The sequence below is a fragment of the Cucurbita moschata genome, unplaced genomic scaffold (assembly GCF_002738365.1).
Source record: "Cucurbita moschata cultivar Rifu unplaced genomic scaffold, Cmos_1.0 Cmo_Scf00006, whole genome shotgun sequence".
NCBI lineage: Eukaryota > Viridiplantae > Streptophyta > Magnoliopsida > Cucurbitales > Cucurbitaceae > Cucurbita > Cucurbita moschata.
In genome coordinates, this window is record NW_019268522.1 from 3,496,716 (window position 1) to 3,510,806 (window position 14,091).

The following is a 14,091-nucleotide window of genomic DNA, read 5'->3' on the forward strand; positions in this document are numbered from 1 at the left end:
AAAGGAAAAAAAAAGGGAAAAAATGGTTTAACACGTGTGAGAGATTTGTTCTTATCTTTTAGAACGTTTACCTTCATTCATTTTTAATACCTTTTCATAGCTTAGGATTATCGGGAACGAAAACTTTGTAGGGTATTAATTGTAAAACATTCGAACTTCAAAAATGGATTCGTCGATTCATTCTCAAACTTTAAGGAGTCTAATAAGTTCTTAGGCGACTTTTTGTGTTCTAATAGCTCACTGTAAAAATATTTTTCGAACAGATTCTTGATATCGTGCGAAGTAGGTTGGTAATTTTAGAAAATGTTGAACGAGTCACTGATAAAATTAAAAGTTTAGGGGCTTATTTGACATTTTTAAAAGTTTAAGGACCAATTGAATTTGAGTGGGATTTTGACTTATATAATGTCATTATTCAAGATTCCTTGCTACATGTTTTGTAGGGTGGAAAAGCTCATTAGGGTTTACTAGTGGGAAGGGCATCCAAAGAGGGTGGAGGGTCCCATTTGAGGTGGGAGATTCTATTTATGCCTATCAATCACACTATGAGCTTCATATATACATAATTTGAAATTGAAATGAGGCCTTCTTACATAATGGGTGTGCCCATTCCCTTTCCAAAATCAATTCTTTGTGGCTTACAATGGTTCTCTTCCCAATAAGTAAGATGAAAGGTTACTTTGAGAGACTCGTTCTCTAGTTTCTTGAGGTTCTGTAGTGAAAATGGGTCGATGATTTATATTTTGAAAGATAATCGGAGGAGAAACAGCCACTTAATCATTTGTTTTCTCGTCTTTATCTATCTTCCTTTGACTTTGCTTATATAGTCTTTATTCTCGGTTCTTCTAAGTTTCCTTACCATTTCAGTTTTGCTAGAAGTTTGTTGAAATCTCTTCGTTTTTTCTTCTTGTTAACTTTACCCTCATCTTAGGTCCCTTTGGGACTTGTTTCTATACTTCTTTTTATCTTCCAAATGGTTTTCTGTGATACCAGAGTTAAAGATGAGAATATGAATGAACTGAGACCACGTTCGAATGAGAACGATCCTGAGGATATGATGGCTAAGAAATGCCTAAAACTATACCAACAAAGTATGTCTTTTTCGGGTGTCTCAGTCATAAGAACTTCATAGGTAAGTATACTTTGCTTTGAGCAGTTCTATGTTGGGTGATCTCCTAGAAATTTTTGTACAATGCATGTGAGAGAGGACGAAACATGCTAGAAGAACTCGTGTTAGTCTACGGAGACAGTCTTCACACTTAGAAGCGAGGAGTAAGTAACGTGACTATCACTAGGGATGCAAGAGAATGCTAGGGTCATCAAGTGTCGAATCTAGATTCCGAATCCTGAGTAAGAGTCATTACATTTTCATTCCATCAACCCCACTTTACTCACATCACTTCCATTTACGAAAATCTCTCAAATAGTCAAATATTTCACATGGCATGTCTATCACGAGAGAACGAACACTATTGACATTACTTAAAGATTGTGTTCTATCCTTCTAAACCCAATAGTAGCGTAGCGTATGCAAGAGCATTTAAGAGAACGAAAAATTTCTCATCTTTAACTCATTCTCATATGGCTAGATATTTGATGTCCATAAGCTTGCTTCAACTATCACTCTTATTATTCATGCTAACTTGGGCCTTGCGTACTAACCTTAGAGTCAAGCCATCTGAATGAGGCTGAAATAAGACATAAGAATGTGAGCTATAAAAAAGCATTGTTGGCTGTGAGGAACAATAGAGCAACAAAAAACGCGACCAAAACAAACTGGAATAGCCATGAGGAATGAATGAGCGACAAAGCTATAAGCCATGAAGATCAAACAGCAGTACAACAATGAGCCGAAAGAAATAGAAGTTTTATAAGAACACTATACTATTTGGTTATAGAGATAGTGTATCTAAAAACTCAAATCTTATTTGATTGTTATTTATGTGTCATGTCAAATTAAATGTTGGATTTTTATTTTATTTAGTTTTCTGTTTATACATCTTACCGGTAATAGCACAAGCCCATTGCTAGCAGATATTGATATTGTCTTATTTGAGATTTTCCTTTTGGGCTTCCCCTCAAAGTTTTAAACCGTGTCTGCTAGTGAGAGATTTTCACACCTTTATAAGGCCGATGTGGGATCTCACAATCCACCCCCTCCCCCCGGGTTTTATAAGAAAAACTTTGTTCCCCTCTCCAACCGATGTGGAATTTCACAATCCATCCCTTAGGAGCCAACGTTCTTGCAAGCACACCATTCGGTGTCTGGCTCTGATACCGTTTGTAATAGCTCAAGTCCACCGCTAGCAGATATTGTCCTCTTTGAGCTTTCCTTTTCGAGTTTCCCCTCAAGGTTTTTAAAACGTGTCTGCTAGTGAAAGGTTTTCACACATTTATAAGTCTGAAGTGGGATCTTACAATCCACCCCTATTTATAAGGCCGAGAGGTTTCCACACCTTTATAATGAATACTTTGTTTCCCTCTCCAACCAAAGTGGGACTTCACAATTCACCCTCCTGAGGGCTAGCGTTCTCACTAGTACACCATCCGGTGTCTGGCTCTGATACCATTTGTAATAGTCCAAGCCCACGGCTAGCAGATATTGTCCTCTTTAGGCTTTCCCATTCGGGCTTTCCCTCAAGGTTTTTAAAACATGTTGACTAAAGAGAGGTTTTTCACACCCCTATAAGGAATATTTCGTTCCCCTTTCCAACCATTGTAAAATCTCACAGTAACTTTGTTTCGTTTATTTGAATTTCAAGATTAAATCTAAAATAATGTTTATATTTTAAAAAAAAAACTTGTGAAAATTTCAAGCTAAGGTAAGAAATCTTAAAAAAAAAAAAAAAATAGTACTTTCATAGATAAGATATCAAACTACGAAGCTAACCTAAAAACTTGTAGAAATCAGCATGCGACCACGCAGTCGAGGGAGAGGAAGGCAGGGGAAGCGAGGTAGGCCTCCAAGGGCTAGGACAAACCCAACAGTCGAGGCTCCATCCCAGGATCAACCTGCTAGCCTGAATCCAAACCCAGCAGTTGGGGCTCCATCTTAGGAGCAGCCTGCCAACATGAACCCAGACATCTCGAGGATGTCGACGATTATAGGAGCTTTGCAATTTCTAGTGCATGTAGCTATTGTTGGGCTGGTAGCCTAGTTAACCCAAGATACAGGGGCACAACTTAGGAGGGGAGGTATCTGAGATACTTTAAGGGGTGTGACCTCAAACTGTTTGGAGGGTTATCTCGAGACTCGGTAGTAGTTTAATTATGGTTGTTTGCGATATAGAAAAAATTCCGCTGTAAAGGATCACCAAGTAGGATGTGCAGCCTTTATGTTACGTGAGGATGAACGACTTTGGTGGCAGTTTTGCTCAAGGTCTATTAATGTCAATAACGGGTCAATCACTTGGACATAGTATAAGAAAACATTTCTCAAGAATATATTACACCAATTCTGCAACTCCAACAGGAGAACAGGATTGTCAATGAGTACGAGAGAGTTTGCCTCATTTTAGCATAGAACTAGTAGATACAGTGGCAAAGAAAGTCAAACAATTTGTTATGGGCTTGAAAGCTGACATTCGAGGGTTTGTAGTAGCACATATGCCTAAGAGCAATGTCATTGTCCTTTAGTTGGCAAAGTTTGATCAATGATAGAGCACAAGAAGATTTGAGGGAGTTTGTGAATGGAGGTGATCCTTAGAGAGCGATATGTCAAGTTTAACACTAAGCTTGAGCTAGGGACAACCTATCTTTAGGGATCTATACAAGTGGTCTCAATAGAACTCAAAGAGTTGAAATTGCATATTCAAAAACTCTTACATAAGGGCTTCATACGCCCAAGTGTTCTATTTGTAAAGAAGAATGAGGAGTCTATCTGCCTGTGCATAGACTACCAGAAACAAAATACAGTGACTACAGAAAACAAATACTCTTTGTTGCAAATTGATGACTTGTTTGATGAGGAAGTTATGTTCTCTAAGATCAACCTTCGATTAGACTATCATTAATTGATGACAAGGGAGCGCAACGTTCCTTAAACAAATTTTTAAATCAGGTATGGGCATTACGAGTTTAGAGTAACATTTTTTGGACAGACTAATGCTCGAGTAAAGTGCTCAAAGAGTTCTAAAACCGTTTACAATTGTGTTCATCGACGATATTTTAGTTTACTCAAAGTCCAAAGGGGAACATGAGGAGTATTCTTAAGAGGGTTGTTGACAACTCTAAGAGACAATAAGTTGTATGTTAACTTCTTCAAATGTGAGTCCTGGCTATATTTGAAATGAGATAAGATCACAAAAAAGATGCATCTGGAAGTGAGATAAGATCACAAAAGAGAATTGAAATGAAAAAAAGATAAATTCAAAATATGTGAACAAGATTCGAGGGTTGAAATTTAGGGTGTGGTTGAGGATTTCAGAGGGGTAAACATGGAAAAATTATAGGCAAAGCCACTCCTAATTTCATAGTGGCTAAATTTCAGATTTTTTCTTGACCATTTTTTTAGAATGGAATTTGTATTGCTATTTACACCATATTTGATGGACTAGTCTGGGCCAACTCAAAACTTGCATGAGCTTGATGATCCAAACTTTGATCCAATGGCCTTGACCTAAGCCCAAATAATATCTTGGGCATACTAGCTTGGGCCATGATCAAAACTCGACCTGTACTCCGAGGGCCGAAATGAGAGGGTAAAATGAGGGATGAGGGACCAAGACAAACTACAATAGCCTTTGAAAAAGCGACGAAGTTTCTTAAGAGGGAGATGCTGAGATGTCTAATCAGGGGAAGAAAGAAGTGGGCATTATTCCACCTACTCCATTCATTTTGTTTCCTGAGAAAGAATCGATGAACTTACTATTTCATCGATTTAACTCTAAAACTTTGGAAAAGTATATCGAATTACACCCACAGTTAAGTTTATGTTGCAACACCATGAGTAAGATATTCCACACGTGTTATTTCTCAATAAAGAAACAAACCGAGATGGTCAATGTTTCGGGAATAACCGGACCAACCCAGTCGATTCAGTTTGTTCCAAGTCAACCATTTTTTTAGAACCCTTAATTCTTTCCATTCTTGTGAAATATTGAACTAGAGAACTTGGAGATTTTCAGTGTTGTAGAATGACTGAACTGGACTAATTTACATGGTTAATATCTGGTGTTCATTAAATTTTTATGACCACTTCTAAATAGAAAAACCACTCGGCCTTATCAGGGTGAATTCTGTCCATACATGAGTTATTACTGTGCATGCATGTTGAGAAGATCTTGGAGATAATGTTCAGTTCAGAGCCTTCCACCATGAGTTAAAGAGAATTCTGATCCAAATCGTATGAAAGAAGAATATAATCAGCCCAGCTTTCTCAAATGAGTTCAGAAATTCAGCCCAATATCTCACTTCATTCGCAACGTTTCTACTTCCATTCTTCTAAGTTGGATTGCATAGTAAGAAAGATAATAAGAATAATGTACATAGATGAATATTTTGAAAGAACTTGGGACGTCAAATTAGACACTTGTGCATTCACAAAATAAGTTTATAAAAGATAACCATATAAGCTCCAAAAAAAAATGCTTCGACACTGGGGAGCTGAAAAATGTGGACCAAAATTTTTAACATAATAAAATAAATGCATGATGGCAAACGCACCTCTTGGTTTTCCCTCATGTTGTAATCCCTATACTCCTGCAGATGCTGAAAAAGGGAGGAAAATAAATGGAAGGCATTACCATCAAAAGCTCTCGTAAGAAAGCGCAAAAAGAGGGATTAAGATCCTCTTCTTCAGGCTTTGGTGCAAATGCAGTCTAGTACTCGAAAAACAAACAATAAGTTCATTTTGAACAACTTTAGGATTAGCAAACCATCCATTTTCCCCCTGAAAATCAAAATAAAAGTTGTGCCTGAGCACTATGAAAATCAAGAAACAAAAATGGGATGTTTTCGAAATAACAAAATTAAACAGGTTCTGTTTCTAAATAGGTAAGGCATTGTCAGTAATGACACCCAAAATAAGTTAATAGCCAGAGACAAGGAATTATATAGTATGCACCTTTGGGAGCTGGTGGTTCATCTTGAGGCTTCATGGCTGGGAAGAGAAGAACCTCCTGTTTTCACAAAAAGAACAGCATGAGAAAAAAAGATTTCACGAGTATGCATCACCAGAAGAAAACAGGGGTGAAACACAAACCTTGATGTTCTGCGAATCCGTTAACAACATAGCTAGCCGGTCAATGCCCATTCCCCAGCCACCAGTAGGAGGCAATCCATAATCAAGAGACGTACAAAATGTTTCATCCAAAGCCATTGCTTCATCATCACCCGACTGTCGATCCTGTTAAAGAAATCAAGTAATATAAAACCCAATAAATCATCAATCCATTCCACAAATCATCATTTATGTTTTAGGGTTTTAACTCTACTGTATTTGTGTATTTACTACAGGATACCTTGAGTTGTTCAGCAAACCGCTGGCGTTGTACAACAGGATCATTCAATTCAGTGTACGCATTACATACCTGAATAGCCATTAAATGTTAACAGCAGAAGCACAAAGGCATGCACACATACAGACACATGTATGATCAAGTATGAGCAGAAAACTAATTATTGTTGAGTTTTGGTAGCTTACTTCATGTTTGTTGATGAACAATTCAAAGCGTTCAGTTAGACTAGGTCTTGCTCTATGCCACTTTGCCAAAGGACTCATAATCTCGGGATGATTGATGATGAAAGCAGGATTCACGCACGTTTCTTCTAGGAAATGTCCCACAAGCTGCCAAAAAATTTACTTTAATACTGTTGTAAAAAATGTGTGTGTAAATTTTCCAGAAGTAAGGTTCGCAACTCATCTTCTCTTTCTGTATATTTCCTGTTCCTCATGTAATATGATATCTTATCTAAACAAGATTAGTTTCTAAAGATAAGATAATATGATTAAGAGAATTACTTTATCCAGCAAGCGAGCAGTTGTTTCAGGTGGAGGACATTTGATTTCAAACTTCAGGCATGCCTCTCTTAGATATTTATTAGCTTCATCACTGGCCAAGTTCTTGGGTATATTAAGATTTGCCATTTTTTCTAATTCCTCTATCATGTCAATCCTCCTGCAGTACATTAAACATATTCAAGATAATCCCAAATAAGATTCTGGTCAGCACAGTTCAATTCATACATGGGCTAAACAAATTATTGCAAACAGACCTGAAAGGGGGAGTGAAGTCAATCTCAATCGATTCATTGTCAAGCCCATTTGAATGATATTTTACTTTATAGCCACCTGTAAGCTCCTTCACCATTCCTATTTCAGACGCAACCGTGTCAGAGTACAGATACAAGTTGATAAAGATGGAAACTGTGAAAGGCGATGATGGAGAATTCGAAGGAGTTAACATGCAACATCCGTAGTTTCAACACTTCTTATTATACACCAAACTTTCATTGAGAAGAAATGAAAAGATACAATTAAAAGAAACTCACAGCAGAGGAGTCAAACTACAAAAAGGGGCTCAAGTCCGAAGTTTTAACATTACCACTTAGCATTTTCTCAGTGAGTTCCATCAAATCATAGTAGTCTGCAAATGCCATGTAGAACTCGCAGGTGGTGAACTCAGGATTATGAGTCAAATCGATACCCTCGTTTCTAAATTGTTTCCCTATCTCATATACACGGTCCAATCCACCAACAACTAACTGCTTAAGATAAAGTTCAGGTGCAATACGCATAAACAATTTCATGTTGAGATCATTGTGGAAGGTCACAAATGGACGGGCAGCTGCTCCTCCAGCAATCATGTTCATCATTGGTGTCTCAACCTAAGGGTTAAGACATTAAGAAAAAGATAGAGAAATAAATTACAGGTGAGGTGCATTCCATCCAAAATCATAAATTGCAATGATCAATAGTATACATACCTCCAAGAAGTCAAGATCGTCAAGAAACTTCCTAACATATTGGATTACTTTAGCTCTGGTTTTGAATATTTGCCTCACTTCCAAATTTAACATCAAATCCAGATATCGTTGACGATAACGAGTTTCCTGGAATAAGGAAATTGAGCATATTATACCATAATATTTCCAAGAGTATAGTCTTGGAATGATAATCAGAGATGAAAATTCAGCAAACCAAGGAACACAGATAGCGTCAACCAGCTATTAGTCTTAGTTCAGGAGATAATACATGAATCAGGAAGATCAAGATGTTCTTTGACTAATACAAGTTGAACACAAACAATGCATTTTAATGGAACCTCTTGAAGTAAGGGTATTTTGTTATTAACATATAAACTTGATTGACGATGTACAAAGAATATAGAAAGAAGACACCATGTGCTAGACACACATCGCAAACAACCTAAAGCTCAAATTCTGCTTGTAGTTTACTCTATTTCTTAGAATGAAGTTTTCTATCTTTACTTCAACTGATATGCCAGTATTTTTCCTTTGTCCATAGACACAGCAATTACTAGTGGGCATAATAACTAAACTAGCATGTGCATACTTTCTGGCAACCAATTGGTGAGGTTTTTTTGTAGCCCTTTAGACAAGAAAGTGAAAACAGATAATCCGGTGAGTATACAAAAGAAAGTGTGAGGCACAAAAGGAATAGATACCTGATCCTTTAAAATATAGGTTTCAGGATTCCTGGTACAACCTGGGGCCCATGCGTCATTTTTCTGCACAAACATGAGAACATGAGGGCTCATCTAAACAACCTTGATAGAGAAACTAGTTTTATTTACCTTCAAATTTGCATTCTCAGAACCAGAAGCCGCCTTCTGCTTTGGCATCATATGCAGACAGTGAGATAGGACAATGAATGATTTTGGAAAAATACTGAGTTCTCCCCTTTTTGTTTTTCCTGCAAAAATGGAACATGTTGATAAATGTCATGTAACAGAAACACAAAAGAGCTCAAGGAAGAAAATGCAAAGTCATGGGTTTTTCAGCGGCATTAAATTATAAAAGGCCTGCTATTAGGATTTCTCGCAGGGGATGCGACGGACAACAGTTTTAACATGCACACCCACTACAACTGAAACAATGTTAGATAAAAGCCTGCATTTTTCTTTATCCAGGTTATTCACGTTTTCCTTAAAATTAGTTAGTTGATTCTTGTTTTTAGGTAATCTGAATTGACACACACGTATAATGGGATTGCATATTTTTAGCTGGCCATGTTTACAGGAAAGTGGCACAGGTTTAGTTGGCCACTTGGGCCATTTTTAGCGTAGATTTGTTGTTTAAATATGCCTCTAATAAGAAACCAATCACCAGTCTTCAGCAGAATCTCAATACGTCTTCTCTCTCGTGTTTTTCTGTTATTTTCTTCTTCCAACATTTTTCTTCGGCTTTTTTCCTCCGTCAAGGATTTCCTCCAATTTGCTCAGTCAAAGGACATCAAACAAAACTGAATAAAAACTCAATGTTGCAAATTCCTCTCTCTTTCCTTAACTATGCAAGGAATATATCAAACCATGATAACACACAGAAGGACCAGAAAGGAAAAAGGACAATTGTGGAACAAACACAATAGACTAGACTTCTGAAAAATAAAGGGAAAATACTAGTAAAGGGAAAGAGCCTAGACAATTCTTGCAGCCCAACCTGGAAACCCAGTGACACCAACAATATCCCCACGCTTCACACTGGCATGAAACATTGCAAATTCAGCTTCATCGAGCTCTGAGACACTGCATCATTAAAATGGAAATGTTATAGCCTTTGCATAGAATTGGAAAAAAAAATAGGAACCAAGTCTCAATAGAATAAAACACAAAATAAGACATGACAACAGCTTTGATGCACATGCACTTCAAGACACATAAATGATAGGGTATAATAGGTGGTTTTGCCAGGATCTACGTAATTCCAAATTCTCCAACAAAATTCTTATATGAGCCTTAAATCATTAATGCAAAAGCACGGGGTTGTTACTATCTATGATTCTTATGGAGATTGATGGAAAATGAAAAACAGAAGTGAAATAAATGAAGCAAAATTGTGCAGGTAAGAACTGACAGCATAAAAAAAAAATACTGTATACGTGAAAGTGGAAAAATGGAAATTCTCTCAGAGAAAGAAAAGTGAGACATGAAAAGACGCATAGCTTATATGATGAAATAGATTGTTTTTAAGAAAAAATAAAATAAAAGCTACTAAGAAGTTCAATAAGAAAAAAGGGTCAGAAATTAAAAAAGAACATTGAAAATTTTCTTTAATATAAATAAAAAATGTAGCCATTAATTGGAGTTCAAGTACAGTGGCCAAAGTACCATAAAGTATAATATTCACAACTATAACTAAAATAGTGCAGACAGATACAGAATGGTTCCATACCGTGCATCAGTCATAACCTGGATTTTAGCTCCAGAACCATGAAGATCATAAAATAACAACTTCGAGGAGGAGGATCGTTTGCTCATTATCCTCCCTTGAATGGTACAAAATAAAAAAAAGATCAAAAAAAGATATTTGGAAATCAACAAAAAAGAATCATGAAAATGGTTTTTGGTTCAATTACCAGCAAGAGATTCCGAGACTTCCTCAAGGTGATCACCATTGTTTAAAATTCCATATTTCTCAATATACTCGAGGAGAGACATCGAAACCTGAAACTTGTGAGGATATGGATTTTTACCATCTGCCTTCTGAGATGCAAGATATTTCAGCCTATTTTCAAAATATTGCTGCGAAAAACAAGACAATTGAGGCAGAAAAATCAGCTTGACAACCGTTCTTAAAGGTCTTAAACAGAACTTGTCAAAAAGAAAACATTATAGTTGTACCGTGGGATCCATTTCTTCATCATCAACTGCTACAGATTTCTTACTCTGCGATGCTTCCTGGTACATCACAAGTACATTTCAGTCACAAATAACTTTCGGTCGTGGTAGTTAAAAATAACATTATAGCAAGATATCTAACCATCTCACAACTCATTTCTTTTCAGATAAACATTGTCGTTAAACAGATTGCCAACTGGAAATATCATATTTGGTTATCTCAATCGACATGGATTTCTATTTCCTGTGAATAATTAATTCACCATGCTCTGTTCTTAATTAATGCATTAGACACACGCTCAAATCTTTAGGTGGACATCTAGTACCTGTTTTGCTTTCTCCTTGAGTTCCTCCTTACGCCTCCTTTCCTCTTCCTTCTGCTTCAGCTTTAATTCCTTCTTGCGTGCACTGAAAACATTTCAAAGTTCAACCCCAAGACTCCAGAAGTCATCATTCCGACTAAAAACTATCCAACTAGTAATAGAATTTCAAACAAAAATAGAAAGACAATTAAATTGAACCCCAGAAAAATTCTACTTATTAAGACTAAACTTAGCCTTAAATAAGTTAACATCCATTTCCACACAAAAGCTTAAAACATAACAATGTAAAAAATTCACCGAATGCTTACTTCTTGCTAATAGTTTCTTCAGAACCTGGAGCAGAATCGGCTACTGCATCCACAGTTGCAGAAGCAGAACCCAACCCTTCAGTCGAACCCGCCATTCGACCTAAAGTGAAAGCGTAAACGTCAATTACAATTTTCAAACACATAAACTCTCAATCAAAATCTCTAAAATGTATATGTCGTTACTACATGAATTTTTTTTTGTTTTTAGTTCAACAACGTTGGAGATGGAGGACCTTTTGGGGTACATGTCAATTAGCGTTAAGTTATACTCACTTTCGAAATTACTATTGAATCATATTGACGTTGGTAGTTTAAACCTCCACTTTCATCTAGTGTTGCGTACATTATTGAATTTTAAATATATATATATATATATATATATATATATCTAAGAAGACAAAAAAAATAAACCAAAAAAGACAAAAAAAATAAAAGTAAAAAAATTTATTTCACAATTCATAAGTCTCCAAACTACAAGACTTCAAACTTTTGATTTTGAATCTAAAAAATTCTTCCTCTCGAGTGAATCTCTTGAATTTTGTCTATACTATACTCATGTTGGCCTACCTATAACTTTTAAATGAATTACATGAAATACAAAGCATATAACCATTCTCATTTTTATAAATTCAATGTATCATTGGTAAAGGTTATTAAACTGATTAATTTGGAGAGAATTTCAGTTTTCAAACAACTCATTGTCTTCTCCCATTTATAATCTACAAACATCCAATACAAATTCGGTTCAATTTTCAATTCATGGTCGTAGAAACAATGGAAACTTTCAGCACAGACGAGACGAACAATAATGCAACAATTAAAAGAAAATGGCGGTACAGCCAACACAAACTGAGTCGCAATTTGCCAGCCGTTTCTTTTGTTATTATTATTTCATTTCCGTTGCATTTCAGCTGTTGTTATTCAGACGAAAAAAAAAATCAAACAACGTATTCAATAAACAAATCCTAATTTGTTTTTAAATGAGAAGAAAGCCACAGATGGAGATTGGTAGAACAATAGCAACACCGAGAGAGTAGAAAACCAGTGCAATACCGTTGGACGGAGGCCGCGGCGGCACGAACAGAATAAATACGACGGCGGCACGAGCGGAAGAAAGAAGACGGCGGCGGTAGCGCTGGACGGGAGAGATGAGGCGGGCACACTCAGCTGCTGAAACGGAGAACACGACGGCGCGAAGAAGAAAAAGAAGGTGGCGTTGCGCACGTGAGAGGGAAAGGAAAATGAAATATCGTTAGGTTTTCCTCTTTATTTTATTTATTTCTATTTTATTTTATTTTGTTTTGTCTTGTCTAAAAAAATACTTTTAAATTTTAAAAGGTTCAAAAAAAAATATTAATGAAACCGATAATATTTGATTGGCTAAATTAATAAAAATATACCGTTTTAAAAGTCTTAAAAAATAAAACTTTCAAAAAGGTAAAAAAATATTTTATCACTGTCTAACTGTGAAACCGTTAATATTTTATTTAAAAAATATTTTAAAAGTACAATTGAGTTTAAAAAGTTTCATTAATAATACTAATACTTTTACCGTAAATACCACGTTTCTTTACTCATATTTTTCAACAAAAAAAAATTGAAAAAAGTTCAATATCAAGAATATTTAGTAAGTGAAACTCACTGTTGGGATCGAAAAATGCATATACATGCAAACATGACTATCATGGCTGTAGTGAGACCTAAAACCTCGTTTTGGATTGCAATTCCTTGTTTATATCCGAGATGTGTATCACTTTCACACAAAACCTACTAGGTCAGCATCGTTAGATACACATCATTTTCACACACACTAATCCTGTATATCTCACGTTCATGCATTTAGGACCCTTTAACGAGCATAAAATCAAAGAAAAAGCATATATAATGAGCACACACATGCATGAAGTCCAACGTCTTGAAAACATTAGTTCTTAAACATTATGCAACATAAAAAAATTCATGCATAAACGTTCTCATCAAATACATTGGTAGCATACCCGACATCAATCATATCATAATTTATCGTTTCAGGAAAGCATGTAGTTTAGCATGTATCAATCAATCATCCAAACTTACCCTAAAGCATTCAAACAATAAAATTACTTACCTTATATTTTCCCGTCTCTTCTTCTCTCCCTCTAATCTTCTCGCTCGCAACTTCTTTGAGCATTCAAAATCAAAATGAAATAAAATCGGAAATTAAAAAATATAAATAAAATTCACGTTTAAAAGAATAAGTTTGACTTTGGTAACATTATGACTGAGAATTTTTTTTTTTTTTTTTTTAATTTTACTTTTGAATTTTTGTAATTTTGAGGAATATGGATATTATCTTTTTTAAATAAAAAAGACAAAGGGAAAAGGAAAGGAAATACAATGTTTATGGTGAGCAAAAATGGGTTGAGTAAAGGTGGGTTTGGCATCTAGTTCCAACATCTTTTTTCAAAAGTATTTTATTCAATTCTTTTCATTAAAGTTATTTTAATTTATATATTTTATGTATGTGTTCGAGTTAGCTTACACGTACCTCTACTTTTCAAATGAAACAACGGTAAGTGGCCGTCGTAACTTTAACTTACTCTTTTAAGCATTTTATTATTTACACGACTCTTGTGGATAAGTATTTGGTTACATGTTTGTTAAAAATAGATCTATTATGTT

The 14,091-nt window shown here is 35.6% G+C and overlaps 1 protein-coding gene across 7 annotated transcripts; it reads right to left on the reverse strand.

The window, feature by feature from the left end:
• Positions 1-1,298: 1,298 nt before the first annotated feature.
• Positions 1,299-13,640, reverse strand: LOC111444350 (lysine--tRNA ligase, cytoplasmic-like). Of its 7 annotated transcripts, XR_002710684.1 has the most exons (20): positions 12,484-12,682; positions 11,431-11,530; positions 11,126-11,207; positions 10,803-10,859; positions 10,538-10,703; positions 10,354-10,447; positions 9,622-9,707; positions 8,757-8,875; positions 8,628-8,690; positions 7,927-8,052; positions 7,545-7,827; positions 7,216-7,312; positions 6,962-7,118; positions 6,644-6,787; positions 6,462-6,530; positions 6,203-6,346; positions 6,065-6,119; positions 5,665-5,709; positions 2,891-5,332; positions 1,581-1,688 (listed from the first exon to the last, which is right to left on the reverse strand). XR_002710684.1 is itself a non-coding variant. In XM_023082426.1 (19 exons), the coding sequence occupies exons 2-18, from the start codon at positions 11,523-11,525 to the stop codon at positions 5,693-5,695; spliced, it is 1,854 nt and encodes a 617-aa protein (XP_022938194.1). In that variant the 5' UTR covers positions 11,526-11,530; positions 12,484-12,682; the 3' UTR covers positions 1,299-1,688; positions 5,665-5,692. The 7 variants fall into 7 exon arrangements, 6 of the variants coding, with proteins under 6 accessions (XP_022938194.1, XP_022938195.1, XP_022938197.1 ...); XM_023082426.1 differs by lacking the exon at positions 2,891-5,332 and having other exon boundaries at positions 1,299-1,688; XM_023082427.1 differs by lacking the exons at positions 1,581-1,688; positions 2,891-5,332 and adding an exon at positions 5,348-5,442.
• Positions 13,641-14,091: the final 451 nt, after the last annotated feature.